The 20,694-nt window shown below is 44.8% G+C and overlaps 1 protein-coding gene across 1 annotated transcript in view; it reads right to left on the bottom strand.

The window, feature by feature from the left end:
* Window positions 1–20,361, bottom strand: part of DCSTAMP (dendrocyte expressed seven transmembrane protein) — a 52,427-nt gene extending 32,066 nt beyond the window's left edge. Inside the window, exon 1 of the mRNA XM_056523023.1 lies at window positions 19,279–20,361. Coding sequence (XP_056378998.1) covers window positions 19,279–20,361 — 1,083 coding nt within the window. The remainder of the gene's footprint in view (window positions 1–19,278) is intronic.
* Between the last annotated feature and the right edge of the window lie 333 nt (window positions 20,362–20,694).

Below are 20,694 nucleotides of genomic sequence, written 5' to 3'. Positions count from 1 at the left end.
GTTTATCGGGGGCGTATTTACAGCTCGTGCTGCCCCAGGCACTGAATACACCCCATTAGGGTGATACCACAGGGATATTTTCATGCTGATCTCTCACAAATACACAGCAAAAGACACATGTTGCAGATTCACCATCGATCTTACAGATCCACAGAAAGTGATTAAATCAATCACAAATCCACAACATAATAAGTGGCTGCGGTTGCAAATCTGCGGGTTCATTTCGCAACAGTTCTCACCCATGTGCATTCGATTAAAGGAGGAAAATTGATTTTCTTTTCCAGGCCACAGCATGGCGGCGGCAGCTACATCACAAGTATTTACAAGTCCAATCGCCCACCCCGTGCCATTCATTATCCCATTGTTGTGCCATTTCACCATCCCTTTCATCTCATTACCCAAGCCCCCCCCCCCGTGTGTGGCATTACCACATTCAGGTCAGCACCAGAAACCTATTGATTTGCCTTTCATGACAGGTTCCAGGTTCATATTTTCTGATACGTTTCATGTTTTCTAACATGTTGGAAAATTGAAGATTTTCCTAGTTTTATGATGGAAAATGTAGATTTTATTAACGACAGGAGGCTTCACAATGTATACAATTCTTTCTCTTACTGACTCACAGCAGCAAAGTTGTTAATGAAAATTTACAAACAAGAAAACTTTAACGTGCAACCAAACCCTGCAGGTGATAACAGGTAGCCAATCACATCAGAGGTGATAAATAGTCTGTAAGGTGAAGCCCCTCCCTCTTTCTGTGATGTGACGAACCAAAAGAGTACATGGAGGTTGTGCAGAAACAGGAACATAGTCAACTGGTAGTTAAAATGTAGGGTAGGACAGGTCAAACGTTCAGAAGTCATATAGATCCTGGATGAAGATCTTAAATTGGCACTGTCATGAAAAATTATTTTTGATATGGTGTAGTACTTAAGTATTACAACATATCTCTAATATACTTTTATTTAAAAAAAATGCTTTTAAAACATTTTAAAAGCAATTTGAAATTCGGCCCTTCGGCGAGTGCCCTTCTAGTGGCCAAATGCAGTGCGGAGTGACGTCACTGCAAAATTCCGACTGATTCCGGCAGGGCATCAGTCGAAATTTTGCGCAGGCGCAGTAACGGCTAGGGCTGCGCATCGGCTTCCCGCACTTGCCGACGGCCCTGCTGCAAGGTGTGGGGGGCGAAGGGGGGGGGGCTGCTTCTGCAAGGTGCCGGGGGAGCGGGTGGGTGCTGCTGCAAGGTACAGGGGGCGGGGGGGCGCTGCTGCAAGGTGCGGGGGGCGCTGCTGCAAGGTGCGGGGGGATGGGGGGCGCTGCTGCAAGGTACGGAGGGGGATGGGGGGCGCTGCTGCAAGGTACGGGGGGCACGGGGGGGGGGGTGTTTGGGTGTTACCCACCGAGCGGCAGGAAGAGGCTCCCCCACACCCGTCCCTCCCGCATCGGCTCCCGGCTCACTCCTTCCCCCATGAAGCACCTGTCCTGGGTGCCTCCAGTTGTTTTACCACTACAACTCCCAGCATGCCCTGACAGCCAATAGATGTCAGGGCATGCTGGGAGTTGTAGTGGTGAAACAGCAGGAGGCTCCCTGTTAGGAGAACTAAGGGCGGAAGTTGGCCCCCCCAGCAGGCATCAGTGACGTGGTGCCTGCTGGGGAAGTCTGCCTGGTAGTGAGCACACTACCAGGCAGACTAAATGCCATTTTTAAAATAGTAAAAAAATAAATAAAGGCAGGGAGGGTGTTAGGGATAGAAGGGCAATAGGCAGGGACAGAAAAAAAACCATGATGGTGGGAGCTATCCTTTAAGTTGAAGGCTGGAAGTAAAACTTGAGGTTGTCGGAAGAAGATTTAACGGAGAAAAAACAACCAAGAAATAGAGAAGAAAAAATATCATAAGGGAGGGGAAAACAATCATATAGGGAGGGATATTGCTCGCCTCCTGTTGTTAATAAAATCTATATTTTCCGTCATAAAAACTAGAAAAATCTTTAATTTTATGTCCGACAAGCTTCACAACATATGCAAGTTAGAAGCTATATAATATTATATTAGAGAAATATAACATTCAAATTACAAAATAGACATGGAAACATGAGATTCTGGTCTAAAGTAAAATGTTTTAAAGGTAGATTCAGACGACCAATTAGCTGCTTAAGGAGATCAGAGAGAGCCTCCTGTTTGAATGGCTTTAGTGGACATTGCTCCTCGTGTGGAATGAGCACCAAATTTAGTGGTATCGATCCCAGCCATACTCATGACTTGTCTAACCCATCTGTAGCAGATGACACAGGAAGATGAGGTTTACAGTATGATATGAGTAGATGGGAAAAAGAAGAGTTAAGTAAAGAAACTGTTTTGAGTTCATAGGATTTTAAACATCTAACCACACATAATTTGGGGTGTAGAGGAAAATATGGATAAAAACACTGAGTGAATATTGGTTTTGTTACGTCTAGATATTGTAAAATGAACTCCATGTTGGGAAAAAGATCTATGAGATATATCTAAAGTCTTAACATCTGATATTCTCTTAATAAAGACAAGACAGAGAAGGACAGTAAGTTTAATAGATAAGAGTTTTAGAGAAAGAAAATCATTATCTTCCCAGGAGGAGAAAAGATTGGAAATGAGGGATACATCCCAAGTGGATTGATATTTCGGAAGAGGAAATTTTCTGAAGCGAATTCCTTTTAATAATCGACATACAAGAGGGTGTTTACGAATAGGGAATAGAATCTATGGGTTTGTGTTCTGCAGAAATAGCAGAACGATAGAGATTTATTGTTCTATAAGCTTTTCCTGAATCAAAAGATGCTGAAAGAAAATTCAGTATATGATGGATAGATGCTCGATCCAGAGATCGTTGAGAGCACCAACGAACCCAAAATCCCCAGGCCGATCTGTAAGCTTTACGGTTGCCTGGGGCCCAGGCTTCTGAGTGTATTTCTCTAGTTGACTGTGAAAGTTCGCAATCAGCTGAAGATGACCCGTGATCAACCAAGCAATGAGGGATAGCGAGCCCGATTGGATTAGAGAGTGGGGGTTCCCTGACGGGTCCTGAAGGAGAAGAGAAAATACTGGTAGAATTTTCGGGGTGTCCACTACTAAACTGAGGACTTGGGGAAACCAAGGAGTGATCAAGACCATTGTCGATCGTTGTGTTATTACCCTTAGAAAGGACTCTCGGTATCAAAGCAAATGGGGGGCCATATTTGTAGAAAAGCATCTACTCCTAGGACTTCTGGATCGGGGCGCCAACAGAAGAACAGTGGAAGTTGACTGTTCAAATGAGAGGCAAAGAATCAAGATAAAGGGGACCCCATATAGAATTGAGAGACAAAAAACGGAAGAATTCAGTTTCCAATTGCTGGAATCTGTGAGGAAACGAGAATTACAATCTGCGATTGAGTTAACTAATCCAGAAAGGTAATCTGCTTTTAAGGTAATATTCTTTTCCAGACAGAAATGCCAGAAATCTTTTGCGATTTCTGACAATATTTTGGACGTTGTGCCACCCAAGCGGTTGATGTATTGAACCGCTGAGATATTGTCCATATGTCAAAGTAAATACAGTAAAATACAACAGTGCAATCTGTACTTCGCAAAACTTTTCAAAGCAAAGGAACCTGCTAAGAGTTCCAGACAATTGATATGAAGACCGGCCTCTTTCTCTTACCACTTCCCTCCTTAGGTAAGAGGACCGTAACGGGCACCCCAGCCTAAAAGGCTGGCATCGGATTCTATAATGAGGTCCGGTGTGCAATGAAAAATGGTCTTGCGATTCCAGGCGTGTATATGATAAAGCCCATTGACGTTCCTCTTTGGCTACGGAAGAGAGAACTATGATGTCTGAGTAGTCTTGTCCTTGTCTCAGATGTTGGATTTTGAGAGGTTGTAGAGCCCGATAGTGTAATGGGGCTAGAAAAATGGCCTGAACTGATGCTGACAACAGGCCTATTATACTTAATAATAGTCCGTCAGGATATCATTTATTTGTTTAAAATTTATCGTATTTCTTTCCGAATAGTTTATAATTTTTTGAGAGGGAGACTCAGAATAGTCTTTTGGGTATCTATCATGAAACCTTAAAATTCCACTTTCCTTGAAGGGGTAAATATTGATTTGTTGTAGTTGATAGAAAAACCAAGAGAAATGAGTAGAGATATTGTCCGTTGGAGATGTTGAAGAATCAACATGTGTGATTGAGCCATGATGAGAATATCGTCTATATATATAATTAGACGTATACCTCTGCTCCTTAGGACTGATACAATTGGCTTTATTAACTTCATGAAATACCACAGAGCTGATGATAGGCTGAAGGGGAGGCAAGTAAATTGCCATTTCTGATTCCTCCATAGGATTTTGAGGTATTGTTGATGAGCGGGATGAATTGGGATGGTGAGATAGGCATTTTATAGATCCACTTTCACCATCCAATCTCCTTGGATTAAAAGGTCTCTGAGTAGATGTATGCCTTCCATTTTAACGTCAAATAATGAAGCTTTATTGAATACAGCAAAGCATCAAATACATAATGCAAAAGGTCTAAAAATAAACAAGTGGTCCGTAGACCAAATAAAAAACATAAACGAATGGGTCTTCACAGAGAAGTCATAAGTCAATCAGAACATCGCAATCAAGTCATAATCAACAAGTCCCCAGGTACATAAAGCCCACCCCCCTCCCACCTCCCCCCCCCCATCCCAAAACAGATTAATACAATGAGAAACTATGTGACATATCAGGACGATAAGAGGATCCACACCAAGGTTCCCATAATAAAGTGAAGCGCTCCACCTGGTCCTCCCTAATGGCAGACAGTTTCTCATTTAACATGATGGCATTGATTCTATCAATCACCATAGTAAAGTGTAGGTCTGGCTTTCTCCATTGGGCGGCAATGTGAATTCTCGTCGCCATCAAAACATGTTGTGAGAGCTAAAATGTACGAAAGGGCATTCTATGTGGTCTATGACTCAAAAGGCAAAAGGCCGGTGTATGCGGTACCCTAACATTTAAAATGGAGGTGGGTAAATGAAGCACCTGTGACCAAAGTGTTTTCACCACTGGGCAAGTCCACCACGTGTGGTATATCGTTCTGTTAGCCCCACATCCCCGAAAACACAGGGGCGAGACCAAGGGAAAAATACGATTACGATGAGCCGGAACCCTGTACACACCTTGACAACACCCCTGAGGAAGTCACCGATTGTGATGGAACGCGTGGGGCTCTGGGGTCCTGTCCCTGTGTACATCGTTATGGTTCCTCTGTCTGTGGCTGCCATTATTTGGTGATATTATTTACTCTGTTTGCACTTATTTAATCTTTTTATTCAGTAGTCATATTGTACCTGCTTGTTACTATTCAGAGTTCTTTAGCGGTTGCTATACATTGACCTGATATTGTGCACCTACAGCCACACGGAGTGAGTATATTACAGGGACAGGACATTGGTGAGGGGGGGGGGGGGCGTTCATGGCCCCTCTCCCATGTTGGGTCATGCTTTGTTTAGCTTTTTAATTGGTTTTAGCCCTTTATGTGTATTCTGTATTGTATTTGGTAAATAATAAAGATTATTGATTATTATATTTATGTGGTGTGCACTCTATACAGTATTTTTCTTTCTTTGGTGTTATGGTAGTCTTTATTATACTGAGTAGTAGCACCCATTGTGTATTCGACATGTGGTGAGCCCCCCATTCTTTTATAATGGAACCCTGTACACATGATAGAGTATTTTTAACAATGTTTCCATGAGGGTAACTTGCCAACTACCCCTACCTATCGTCTCGCAACAGTCCCTCCATTGTGCCAGCGTCAAAGCCGTATGAATATCAGCTTCCCAGTCAGTCATAAATTTTAGTTTGGTATCAGGAGGAGGGGAGTTGAAATGAGCGTATAGCAGGGAGAGCAGGCCAGTCCTACCAGGAGAATAGAGCATATGTCTTTCAAAAGACGTAGGCATCACCCCTGCATTGTGGGTGAAAAAGGATCTATAGAAAGATATGATCTGATTCGCCCTAAAAATTTCACTAGACGGAACCTCATGCCGCTGACACAATTACTCCACTGTGTGTAGTGCAGTGCCTATCGTGAAATGGTGCATGCATACTAAACCCTTACCCTGCCACCAACGGAAGGATGCAGGGGTTAGACCAGGTAGAAAGGAAGAATTGGAAAGGTAGGGTAGCAGAGGGGAGGTGCAGACTGCATGAGAAACTTAAAGCGAACCTGACACCACAGAGAAAGAGCATATAACGTGACCTGAGCAGAGGAAGGGAGTATAGAGGCTACAGGGGAGGTTGTCCACATTAAAGCAGCCAATGAGTTGGGCGCCACTATCGCTTCCTCCAGGCCCACCCATCAAGGCGCACCCTGTTTAATGTTTATTTGAGCTAACTGGGCAATACGAGCAGCATTATAATATTTTAGAAAATTAGGGACCGAGGCTCCTCCTAATTTCTTATTATAGTACATTACCGTCCTACTAATCCTGGGTTTCCTATTAGACCAGATGTACCTAAAGACTAGCTGTTGGAAGGCCATCAATTCACTTTTAACAATCGGTATGGGGAGTGTCCTAAACAGGTACAATAGGCGCGGCAAGATCACCATCCTGATTACCGTAACCCTTCCCATCCAGGAGATATATGGATAGTCCCATTTCAGCAAGTCATCACGCAACGATTTATACATGGGTGTGTAGTTAGCACGGTACAAGGAAGACAATGAACTGGTTAGTTTAATCCCAAGATATGTAAGACCGCTAGTGGAGTCCCTATAACCAAAGTTTAGTACCACAAGTTGTTTGGTCCTATCCGGGACATTACAAAACATAACTTCAGATTTACTAGTGTTCACTCTAAGGCCCGACATCTCGGTGAAGGTCTGAAGAACCGAGGTTAAATTAGGGAGGGAAGTGAGCGGATTCGTTATAGTCAACAGAAAGTAATCTGCAAATAAACTACACTTGTACTCCCTGTCCCCCACCCCCACACCGCTAATATCAGTGTTGTGGCGTATATAAGCCGCTAGCGGCTCCATGGCCAAAGCAAATAATGCCGGCAACAGCGGGCATCCCTGCCGAGTGCCCCTTCTAATGAACAGGGGAGCAGGGGAGGTAGAGGGGATTTTCAGGAATGCCTGGGGAGAGGAGTACAAGTGATGTAATATAGTAACAAAAGGTCCCTTAAAGCCAAATTTAGCCAACACAGTAAACAGGTAAGGCCAGGTAACGCTATCAAAGGCTTTTTCTATGTCCAAAGCCAGTGCCAGCATAGGGGTTTTAGACATGTTGGACCAGTGGATTAAGTTTACGATCTTACGGACATTGTCCGGTGCTTGCCTGCCGGGGACAAATCCCACCTGGTCAGCATGGACCAAAGTGGGGAGAAACCTGTTCAAACGGGCAGCGAGGATAGAGGTTAGGAGTTTAGTGTCTATATTTAAAAGGGTGATGGGGCGATAATTAGCAGTTGCAGGTGGTTTTTATTGGGCTTGGGCAGCACCGTTATATGGGCATCCAAGAATTTACATGGTAGCGGGGCAGAGGTCTTGACAGTATTAAATAGGGACACTAAATGAGGGATTAGGTGTGGTGCAAATTTCTTGTAATAGGCCGCAGAAAAGCCGTCCGGCCAAGGCGATTTGCCATTCTTAAGGTTCTTAATTACGTCGGCCACTTCCTCAGCTGTGATGGGACTGTTCAGTACCTCCAGGGCGTCAGAGTCCAAAGAGGGCAAGGAGAGGGAAGACAGATAGGAGGAAATAGCAGGAGCAGAAGGAGAGGCTCCAGAGGGAGCAGCATACAGGGAAGCATAGTAAGAGTGAAAGGCCTGATACACTAAGTCTGGGTTAGAGGTCTGGATACCAGGGCGAAGCTGGATGGCATGTACTTTAGTAGAGGACGTAGCATTACGCAACATTGAGGAAAGTAATCGGTCTGGCTTATTAGCAAACCTATAGTAAGTAGACTGCGTCCATCTAACGCTTTCTCCACCTTAATGCACAGTAACGCATCCAGCTGAACCCTGGTATTTTTAAGCTCATTATAAAGATACAATGAAGGGTCTTGCTGGTGAGCAAAAGTCAGGCAGATCAGTCTAGTTTCCAAAGCATGTCTGGTCGCTGAGCGATCCTTCTTAATCCCTGCAGCCAATGAGATTATGCGCCCCCTCATAAAGGACTTATGAGCTAACCAAAGCCAACAGGGATCACCAGCTGACTCAGCATTGTGAATAAAATATTCTTAGAGATCCGATTCCAATTGTGTACGTACCCTGGGCATAGTAAGCAACGATTCATTCAGCCTCCAACGAAATGGAACCCCGGAGGCTGAAGCTAGGTGAAAGGCCGCCACCACCAAATCATGGTCCGACCATACACATGGAATATGTCTCGCGTAGAGCAAAAAAGGCAGGAGCTTAGTGTTCGCTAAGATCCAATCAATGCGTGTGTAAGTATGCTGTGAATTATATGTGTAGCCCCTCGTCCTACCATTGTGCTCCCTCCACACGTCCCCTAAGCTGTTACCTTGAAACAGTTGCAGTATCCGTCGCTGTTGAATCCCGGATCTACGAAGCGGGGCAGAACAAGACCGGTCCAGGTCACTATGAAAGGTGAAATTAAAGTCGCCAGCCCAAATCAGCCATTCGTACCTCAGGGATTCCAGCATCGAGCACACATCACTAAAAAAAAGAAATCGGTGCGTCAGTGGGTGCATAGGTGTTAATAAGGCACAGTCGTTTATCATGCAACACCCCCAATAATATCACATATCAGCTGTCAGGATCAATAATGGTGGATTCTACTACATAAGGAAAAGCATCATTTAAAAAAACAATAATCCCCCTACTTTTCGAGGAGAAAGTGGACAAGTAATACCGTTTATATGATCTATGAAAGAACCGAGGCTGGGACGTAGCAGAAAAATGAGATTCTTGAATGCAAATAACATCCGGGCGCAACCTGGTGTACTCTTTAAACGCCTTTGAACCCCCTCACATTGTGAGAGATCACTTTACACATTTATACAACGGTAGAATATGCGGGGCATTAATGCAATACATACATAGGAGTGGAAAATACAAAGAATGCAATATGGTACCATGAGCGCTGCCAAGAACTCCTGCTCCCTTAACATTTACCTGCTCAGACCCAGTAGGAACATAGAAACAAACAACATAGAACAAAAAAGACAAACAAAAGACAAAACTAAAAACTCGGTCCATGAATGGAAAGACGGGTCCGGTCCGACCATGACCCCTCATTCTTCCAAAACCCATTGGTGGGCAGCGAGGTCACACTATTCCAGTCTGTGCAATGCCTGCAGCGGAAAGTTCCAGTCCCCAGCCGGGGCAGAAGTCCTCAAAGATAGTCCCTGTCCAAAAGAGTTCAAGTGTAAGCCTGGTAAAAAAACGGGTAACAAAATCCAACAAGAACTCCAGGGAAAGGGCCAACATAAGGCCAACAGCCAGGTCAAGTGTGTCTTTTCGGCTTATCGGAGTGAGTCACTGTGGTCCAAGCACAGTTCGGGCGGCGGACTTGTTGCGGCTGCGGTGGTAGCTCCACCGGCTATATCTTTTCAGCTTTCAGGGCCTCTAGCGCATCCTTCAGGGTATGAGGGGAATAGGAATGACCGTTCAGCTAAAATGAAAGCGAAAAGGGGAATCCCCAACGGTATTTCACCTTATGCTGTATCAGCGCCAGCGTGATGGGTCTAAACTCCCTCCGGTGGGCTAATGTAGAAGGTGCCAGATCAGAATACAGTTTAGCCACGGGAGACATGCCAGGCAAGGCAGGTAAGTCGCAGGCCGCTAGTAAAAGGACATCCCGTACCTCCGGGTAATGCAGCTGAAGGATAACATCCCTCGGGAGTTCTGTATTTTTCGGCTTAGCCAGGGCCCTGTGTATTCTATCAAACCGAGCATTTCCGGCTCTAAATGGGGTGCCCGTTCACAGAACAAGTGCGTGAGTACCTTAGTGAGGTCTGTAGCAGATTCGGGAAGGCCTCTCAGACGCAAGTTGGCCCTCCAGGACCTATTTTCCAAGTCCTCCAATTTATATTCAAGGGCCGCCATTTTATCTACCTGTTCATCCAGGTCCCGCCGGTCCGACTCCACCGCAACAGCTATTTCGTCAATTTTAGACTCGTTGTCCGCCACCCGCTGGGTAAGTTCTTGGATTTGGGATGTGAATGCCGCCACTGCCTGTGATAGTTCATTCCAAAAGAGTTTCTATATGTTGCGGAACATTGCCGCTGGAGTGAGATTCTCCGACGGTTGCTGCGACTCGTCCTCGGAGTTCTCCTCAGACATGAGGGAGCTCGCGGTGGCCATCTTGGTTTTAGGCCCGGTTCTAAACAAGTCCGGAATGGACTAAGAAAGGCCTCGTGAGAGTGTCTGGAGCTTCCTCCAGGAGGATCGGGAGACACTCATAGTTCACCCGGTAGGTTTCTGTAGCTGAGGAGCCTTAAAAAGGCTCATAGATAGGCGTTGTAAGCACAGCTGGCACGGAGCTCACATAAGATTCGTCCGCCTCAGTAAGCCGCGCGCATGCGCCCCCCATGCCTTCCATTTTAAAATGTTGAGATTGAACACATTTGTTCAGAAGGCGTAGATTAATGACCTCCATTCTTTTTCTTTACCAGAAAAATGATGCTGATGAAACCTGGTGTATGATCTGGAATTGGAATGATGGCTCTTTTGGAAAAAATATCTTTGATTTCCTGATCTATGAGATTTTGGTCCATGGATGGGAATGGAATAGTGTCACGATCACACCCTATCGGTCCAGCCAAGACATTAGAGAGAGTGTGATGGTGCAAGGGTTAAAGCCGCCAGACCTCTGGGTATCCACTACTAGTCCCCGCAAGTCACCAAATTAACCCTTAGATAAACGTGTTTCCACCAGAGCAGCCTTCAGAAAGGTGAGCTCATATATTTAGAGATCAAAGACCAGAGCTGATTAATTAAACATTTAATTTGATAAAAGGTATCACAGTGCTATATCTAAAAATAAACAAATGACATACAGTTACAAAAATATGAAAGTGTTTAGCAGGGCAAGTTCAGAAAACAAAAGATGAAGTTCTTACAGCATGATGATTTAGCAGTTCATGAGAGTGAGTTCCAGCTGTTCTTAGGATGGTCTTGTCAGCTTGTTGCACAGCATTCAACACCCTGAGTCTAGCATTGTTAAATATTATATATCTGCCTTTTTGGAGGGAGACTCCATTCCCGCCCCCCCCCCCCCTCTAATCCTACCAGGGGGGCATCTCTGTTCCTGGCCCTCTTATCTGGTTGATTATATGATGGGACCAGAGTGCCCCTCTCACATCCTGCTGCTTCAAAAGAGCCTCTGACTTCAAAGGAGATACAAATAAACAACCAGACCCCCAATAAAATGCAATACACAACAGGATACACCGTCTGAATGACCTCTCACCCATGTCTTGGATAATCCATCACACACAGTTATAATTTATAATACACATATAGGATTTTAATAATCAGGCCTTGGGCCTGAGACCTCCCACTTAAGATGGGGACAGAGAGATCTTGCCTCTCCAGGCTAATATATCTGTCTCCCTTAACCATCTATTTCTCTTCTTGACACCACAGGCCCTGCATTCCCAGTAAAGATGGCACTGAAGGGGCATATTTCCTCATTTAGCTGCCTTTTCTTTGCAGCTAAGAGATGTTGATTGATCTCTACATCCTGAAGGGATCCCTGGCTCTTAGCTTCCTCCACTAGGTCTAGTGGGGGATCACTACCCAGCCCGTCCTCTGGTGCACTACACACACTGAGTACCACCTTCTCAGGGTCATAGTATGCCATATTAATGTCTCTGTCTCTGCCTCTGAGCTTTCTCATCAAGGGCAACTACATATGTGGTGGGTTCTAGGTGCTGCAGAATGGGGAAGGGACCCTCCCAGGCAGCCTGCAACTTATTCTGCCTGAAGGGGTTCAGAACCATTACCTTCTGTCCCACTTCATAGACCCGGTCCCTTGCATTGTGATCATACCAGTACTTTTGCCTGGACTGTGCTGCTGTGAGGTTGTCATGTACCAGCCCAGTCAGTGCCTGCATCCTGTCCCTGAATCTCAGAACATACTCCACCACAGAAGTCTCAGGGGCATGTAGCCCCCCTTCCCATTCTTCCCTAACTAAATCTTGGGGTCCCCGCACTTTGTGACCATATAATAACTCAAAGGGCGAGAAACCTGTAGGCTCTTGGGGTACCTCCCTGTAAGCAAATAACAGATGGGGTAAATACTTTTCCCAGTCTCTGCCCTCCGATTCTACAAATGTTTTTAGCATTTGTTTCAAGGTGCCATTGTTACTGGACACTCTGTCCAACCAATGTAGAGGGTTGTGCTCAGTTATGACAGTAAAATCCCTGCCATACAGGTATGGCTGTAATTTTTGCAAAGCCCAGACCACAGCTAGACATTCCTTCTCTATGACAGCATAGGCCACTCCCAAATGTCCTGCCAGGGGGGTCTCATGGGCCAACCTCAGCAGCTCTTTCCCGTACTGCCTAGGAACCACGAACGGCCTTTCTCCCTCCTGGGTCCCTAGCATGCCTTTGGAAAGGGACTCCCAGTACAAGATATAATTTTCCCAATATACCCGATGCCCATCTGTGTCAACACCTGTATGTTCAGCACGTTGTCTCAGCCCTTCAAGGGAAGGGTCACTGCGCAGAGCTTCCCGGAAATGCTCATTTAACTCCCCCCATCTTGTGGCATCAGGGAGCACATTTCCCCCTGGTGAACTAGCATCTCCATCTTCCTCTGCTGTGGCTTGCATGTCACACAGCTTGCCCCTTGCATCACCATCCTCACTTCTTTTTAAAGCTGCAGCCCTGGCACGCTGCTGACGCGTTACCACTGCCACCATTGGTATGCCTCCCTGGGGTTTACCTTCCTCCCCCTCAGTTCCAGACAAAACAATGTTACAGGCATCATACACAGGGCTATCACTCCTTCCCTCCTCCTCCTTAGTCTCACAGGATTGGGACATATCACTCACTGCTGGTCCCTCATCCTTACATGTCACCAGGGGCACACCAACCCCCCCCCCCCCCCCCTTAGCCCATCTCCACTAGGTTTTGGCATTGTCATCACATTTTACAATACACCCCATTTCACTTTTGCAAAACATTACCGGTTCAGTCACAGGTAAACATTTATCAATCCCCTGCACTCCCTCCCAGTTATCACAGTTCACAGTGTCTCCCAAAGTCTTGCACAGTACCTCAAAATGAACAGGGCTCTCTCCTAGCCCATCCGGTGTGCAGGTAGTGTCCTCTGGAGCATAATGACAGAGCATCCGACCCAAATCATTCCCCAGCAGAACATTAACAGGGATGTCCTCAGAGACCCCCACCTCCCGCAAACCTTTGCCTGTACCCCAATCCAGGTACACACGGGCCATGGGCACAGCAGGCCGCACACCTCCAATTCCTTTTAAAGCCATGGTTTTTCCAGGGATGATGTCCTCTGTATCCACCACTTTAGGCCGCACCAAGGTAAAGGAGGCTCCAGAACCCACCCGGTCACCCACAGTTACACTCTGCAGGTTATCCGCTCTTTTCTCCACCGCTCCGGACACCAGAAGAACGGCTGTGTGTCCTCCAGCTACTGGTGGAGAATTTTTTTTGTTGGGGCAAGTGGCACTCAGGTGCCCAATATTGTTGCAACTGTAACATCGGCGGGTGTCCCCCTGACCCAATGTGGCTCCTGTTGCTTTTGGGGATGATGGCAAGAATTTCCTGGCTGGCCTGGTAGTGCTTTGTGGTTGTGCGGCTCCCCTCCAGGTACTTGCTCCAGCTTGTGCAGATCCACGCTTTGCTGCTGGCGCCCAGTTATTGGCAAAGTCATCTCCTAGTTCTGCTGCTTCCATGGCTATCTTGGGCTTGCGGTCCAAAATCCACTCTATGGCTTCAAAGCTCCGTGTTTGGAGAAACTGATCCCAGACCATCAAGTCCTCCAGGGCCTCATAGGTAGTGACTTGTAGGCCCTTAGTCCATTGCCTGAATGCAGTCCTTAGCTGACCTGCATGTTCAGTGCAGCTTTCTGTGGCGCTAAAGTCCTAAATCTTTTCCGATAAGCCTCTGGAGTCAGATTAAAACTTTTTAGCAGGGCAGATTTTATTGCCTCATGGTCCTGGTCCCTTTCAGAGGGAAGGGAAGCAAACGCATCCAGAGCTTTCCCTCGCAGCCGTGGGGTTAGATATCGTCCCCACTGTTCCTTAGGTAGATGGAACTGCCGGCAAACCTCAAATCCCCTCAGGAACACATCCAGATCACCATCTTTCTCCAACATGGGGAAATGTTCCAAACGAGGTTTGTGGTCTCCTTGATCCTGCACATCACTCCGTGCAGATGAAGAATCCCCTCTCAGCCTCAGAACCTCCAGTTCATGCCTCCGCTGGGCCTCTCTCTCTGCGGCTCGTGCCTGGGCCTCTCTCTCTGCAGCCCGTGCCTCTCTCTCTCTGCAGTTTGGTACTGGAGAAGCAGTTGGAGTTTCATATTGGCATCCACATTCCCAAGGTGTTGTAAGGCAGTCCGCATATAAGAGTCCAAGTCATGTGGAGTACTGTCCTGATGGGGAGTAATGTTGTATTCCCCAGGAGATATCAGTCCTTGGATGGCAGTTCCAGCTGTAGGACTTTGTCTCATGTCACTCAGCTCTTCTGCACGGGCATCATACTCCACAAGATCAGCAATAAGTTGTTCCTTGTTCTTTCCTGCAGTAGGGATGTCCTTTTCTTGGCACATTAGCTCCAGTGCAGGCTTGGACTGCTTGCGATATGCCTCCATATTTCCGAGATGAGACAGGGGAGGTAAAACAAGAGATGGGGAGGACAGAACTGTCTTGCACTCTTTTGTATGTCTTTTAAACCAACACTGAGCTCTGTCTTTGAAATTTACACACAAGAAGATGTATGCTATTTCTTTTTTTGTGCTAAGATTTCCTTACAGGTGAAATCCAGCAAGCACTAAAAATCTCTCAATGTATCCCGACGCTGCCACCAGTTGTCACGATCACACCCTATCGGTCCAGCCAAGACATTAGAGAGAGTGTGATGGTGCAAGGGTTAAAGCCGCCAGACCTCTGGGTATCCACTACTAGTCCCAGCAAGTCACCAAATTAACCCTTAGATAAACGTGTTTCCACCAGAGCTGCCTTCAGTAAGGTGAGCTCATATATTTAGAGATCAAAGACCAGAGCTGATTAATTAAACATTTAATCTGATAAAAGGTATCACAGTGCTATATCTAAAAATAAACAAATGACATACAGTTACAAAAATATGAAAGTGTTTAGCAGGGCAAGTTCAGAAAACAAAAGATGAAGTTCTTACAGCATGATGATATAGCAGTCCATGAGAGTGAGTTCCAGCTGTTCTTAGGATGGTCTTGTCAGCTTGTTGCACAGCATTCAACACCCTGAGTCTAGCGTTGTTAAATATTATACATCTGCCTTTTTGTAGGGAGACTCCATTTCCCCCTCCCCTCTGATCCCACCAGGAGGGCATCTCTGTTCCTGGCCCTCTTATCTGGTTGATTATATGATGGGACCAGAGTGCCCCTCACATCCTGCTGCTTCAAAAGAGCCTCTGACTTCAAAGGAGATCCAAACAAACAACCAGACCCCCAATAAAATGCAATACACAACAGGATACACCATCAGAATGACCTCTCACCCATGTCTTGGATAATCCATCACACACAGTTATAATTTATAATACACATATAGGATTTTAATAATCAGGCCTTGGGCCTGACAAATAGGATGTGGGGAAAAAGGTTGGGTTGGAAGAGATGTGAAGTCTATTAGGAACCCTGAAACTGTGTTCAGAATCCAGGAATCCGGAGTTATGAAATTCCAGGCATGGATAAAATGATTGCGTCTTCTCCAAGGGAAGAAAATAGAGGAATCGGACTTACCTGAAAATGGTCTGGTCCTTGTAAGAACTTTAATTTTCTACAATAAATGTAACTTTTATAGTTAATTATAGATGCATATACTTATATATAACAAGCATATTATATATGAATTTAGGATACTGGTTTTATCTGTTATTTTACAATGATACTTATGTGTTTGTTACTTTGACCTTTGCCCCTGCCACCATTTTGTTTTTCAATCAGTGTGTGTATAAAAAGCCCATTTGTTTGGTGTATTGTATCAATCTTTCAATCTGAAGAAGGGGTATGTACACCCTGAAACGTAATTGCTGCTTTGAACCAATAAACTTGAACTTTAATTCACTTCCATGACTTGGTTGTGAGATTCCTCAGGACACCTGAGAGCCTGCATGAATGTCATCTATTCTTACCTTATCCTCTCCGCAGAGATGGCTGCGTTGGGGTTACCAAGGAGACAAAGGGCACTTTGGGCCCAGCCGTGTAGAACAGATGTGTCAATAGGTTGTCCAGAAGACATAGAAGCTTCAGATAGCTCTAAGATTTTGGTCATGGGACCTAAGACATCCAGTAGTTTGTCTTGACAGGCTTTTAGTGACCTATCAAGGCCTTTTTTAGGGTTCTTCCCTGATTTGTTAAAATATTTGACCAAGATAGGGTCCAGTTCGAGGGTACATTCAGCTTTAGTTGGTAAGGTAGGTCTCGGGCACTCTGATCTACGTTTATTTCTTTTAGATCTATCTATCAAGAGCTTTTCTCACTCTAGTGGAAAGGTATTTGGCTAGGGGAAGCCATTCTGATGACCTTGGATGTTTGATAAGGTCAGGGTTAAAGTAAGGAATGCCTTGGCTGTCTAAGATGGCTGAATCCGGATGATCATCGGTGGCCATAATTATCTGATACTTCCCCTTCCTCATAGTCATTATCTGAGGCATAGTGGTCAGAAATGTCAGAATAGGAATCTGATGATGATGGGACTATATATGAGTCAGGTTTATCTCTTTTGTGAGCTTTCTTAGCCCTAATGTATTTGTCTTCCTCTAGGGCAGAGGGTCTGGGATGCATAGTATCAGCATCAGTCTGCTTGCCAACATGAGTTGGACCTTCAATAAATTCTTGACCTATCCCTATATAAGAAGACTGCTTTCTTTGGGATTTTTGGTCGTCATCAGCACAAAAGTGTCTTTTCTGTGCGCATTTACCCTGACGTTTATGTCCCTTAGCCAAACCGTTGGTAGATTCCTCTGCCAACCAAAAGTTATCAGATGGGGTTGAGGGATGTATAGCGGCAGGTTTTGACTGAGAAATAGCCATTTGTAAGGATTCAGAAATGGATTCACGTATAGAAGACATGGCCGACTTAATAGCAACATGCACTGACTTAGATACTGATTGGTCTACCATATGTTTTATTTTGGTTTGATCAAACATATCACCATCACAGGGACCAGAGGGATTTGTGTGGGTGTTCTCAGAAGACATATTATAACTAGCATAATAAAATAAATATAGCAGATAACAAGGAGTTATTATAGGAAGGAGTATGGAATTTATGGGCAGTATAGAATAAATGATAATTGGTAGGTATGTGTATGTATATATATATATATATATATATATATATATATATACATATATGAGATATATCCCTGCAGCGCAGCAGAAGATATGTCACAGCAGCGTTTAAGGGAGAAGAAAAAACCCAGTGGGGAAAAGACAATGCCGGAAGAGTAAAATAGACACTAAAAGCTAAGGTAACAGAGATAATAATAATAAGGCATTGGGGAATGATGAAAAAGGGATGGGGGGGAGATAATAGGGGGAAAAAATGAAAAGGGGAGTGAATGACGGATTCAATAGGTATAGCAGGAACGGAGTCTATTGAAAAGGGGTATATATATATATATATATATATATATATTTATACATGGAAGTATGTATTTATATCAGGGGTCTCAAACTCCCGGGCCCGCGGGCCATTTGCAGCCCGCAGAACGAAAGTTTGTGGCCCACGCCAGGTATGTAGTGAAAAAAACTGTGTCTTGAAGCAGTTCTGTATCCTGAGCAGAGCAGAGACTGCTACTACCTAATGTGGGGAACCTGCTTCTACCTAATGTGGGGAACCTGCTTCTACCTAATGTGGGGAACCTGCTTCTACCTAATGTGGGGAACCTGCTACTATCTAATGTGGGGAACCTGCTACTACCTAATGTGGGGAACCTGCTACTACCTAATGTGGGGAACCTGCTTCTACCTAATGTGGGGAAACTGCTACTACCTAATGTAGGGAACCTGCTGCCTACCTAATGTGGGGAACTTGCTGCACACCTAATGTGGGGAACCTGCTGCCTACCTAATGTGGGGAACCTGTTGCCTACCTAATGTGGGGAACCTGCTGCTACCTAATGTGGGAAACCTGCTGCTATCTAATGTGGGGAACCTGCTGCCTACCTAATGTGGGGAACCTGCTGCCTACCTAATGTGGGGAACCTGCTTCTACCTAATGTGGGGAACCTGCTACTACCTAATGTGGGGAATCTGCTGCCTACCTAATGTGGGGAACCCCCAGACATAGCACCCCCATCATCCGTCAGCTCATGCTATTACCACACGGGGTAGGGGGAATGGGGAGGGGTTGCTGTGGATGATGGGGGTGCTACTGCTGGTGGAGGGTGTTGCTGGTGGATGATGGGGGGTGTATGATGAGGGCATTATATGTAATGGACACATGCGGCCTAGCCTCACCCAGCTGCTACCTCCAGTGGCCCCCGGATAATTTGAGTTTGAGACCCCTGATTTATATAGATATATGAGTGTTTATTTGAAGCACAGTACTTATATAAAGTAAAAATATGATATATATGACAATTCAACACCACTTATCAGCGAAGTCAGCCAAGAAGAAAGAGGGAGGGGCTTCACCTTACAGACTATTTATCACCTCTAATGTGATTGGCTACCTGTTATTACCTGCTGGGTTTGGTTGCACCTTAAAGTTTTCTTGTTTGTAATGTTTCATTAATAACTTCGCTGCTGTGAGTGAGTAAAAGAAAAAATTGCATATATTGTGAAGCCTCCTGTCGGACATAAAATCCCTTCTAAACTTCTCATACAGAAAGACAAATTTTTTTTGTTAAAATTCACAAGGTTTACCAATTCGTTTTTGGGACAATTTGAAATAGTATTGCTAATCGTATGTCAGATAGATACAGCTGAAGTTTTCATTGGGCATCAACTGCTGCAGAATTGCCCTGGAAAACTCCTTTCCCAGCATGCACCTAGAGCAGATACAGATATAGTGTGAATTCAGAACTACAACCCCTTTGAATACTTACTGTAAAAGTCATAGACATTGGAACATCAACTGGGGGCAGACCTTGCAGATTTTTGCCAATTGTAAGAATCAACCAGTAAAGCATAAAATCCAGGGCTGAAATCAAACACCAGATAAAAACATTGGTCATCACTGGGATCAAAAACATCACCATCTTTTGCTTCTGTTTCCTTGAAGTTTTCAGACTCGGGATGGTCATGTAGACGCCTCGCTCGGCTTTGTTGAGTGGAAGAACACACAACATGTTTTGCTGCTTCCTGTGCTGATCGTACTTTATAAAACGTTTTGTGATATAGATATTTTCATACTTTGCATTGTCAGAGGCCAGGAATTTTCTAAAAAATATTATTGATCCAATCACAATTATGGAAACTCCGAGTATGAGGAAAGCTATCCTCCCATAGAAAAGGATTCCATTCAGCAGGGCCAATATATTGGATGACAGGTCTTGGATCTGTTGTCTCGTTTCCCTGAGCGTAGTTTTCAGTTCCTCATCGGAGATCTGTACGCTGCATCGGAAATTGTCCACCACGTTCACAAAGTCCTTTAAGGGGTTAAAAAATTGGCCTTTTGCTTGTTTATATAATGCATACAGGGTCTTCACATAGTAATCGAAGGGTGTGACTTTTAGCAAATTGCGTTTTTCGTCTAGATTGCAGATGATACTGTCTGCCAGGACTTTCAAATTCCCTAAAATATTTCTTACGTTATTAAACAGAACAATACTGGTTCCGATGGCGATGAGCACGTTCCGACCTTGTCTCATTCCGCAACACAAGAGGAACAGAAGACCATTACAACGCACAGACTTGAATGCAAAGGCTAGGATGGATAAGAGCATTCCGACCAAAATGGCGATCATCGAGGTGACCGGCCCAAGCCCTACCTTAGACAAGAAAAAAACAAGACTAAAACAGCCACTTATCGTCATCCCAAAAAGCCAGCAAAGGAAGGCAAAAATGATCCTGTTCTTCCATCCATTTTCTTCTCTTCCCAAGACAAATAGCTCCTTGCAGTAGTAGAGCACTTCAAGTATTCTGAAAGCTACGGCCATGATTGAGCTGAAGAAGTCATTGATGGTCATCATGTCAACTCCTTAGAAATTTTTTCTAAATTTTCTTTAAGGTCAAGAAATATTACAGACAAATAAAAATAAAAGAATCCTAGTTTGAGAATTGTTGGGAACTGAGTTCTGCCAATTCATATGTGAGTCCTGGTACGTGTGTGTAGTCAGAGCAATGTGGCCACTGGTGAGTGGTGAATCATTGCAAAATTCCCATGTGTAGCTTTGTGATAATAGGTTAAGTTCCTTGTTGTTGTAAAAGAGAGAAATACTCATCTCTAATACGGATCTTCACATATTTTTAACAAAACTCCCACCCACAACTTCCATAAGTATGGGAGGGGTTGTGGGGGC

This window comes from Hyla sarda, chromosome 5 (genome assembly GCF_029499605.1).
Source record: "Hyla sarda isolate aHylSar1 chromosome 5, aHylSar1.hap1, whole genome shotgun sequence".
Taxonomy (NCBI): Eukaryota; Metazoa; Chordata; class Amphibia; order Anura; family Hylidae; genus Hyla; species Hyla sarda.
This window is presented reverse-complemented; position numbering and strand designations above follow the sequence as displayed.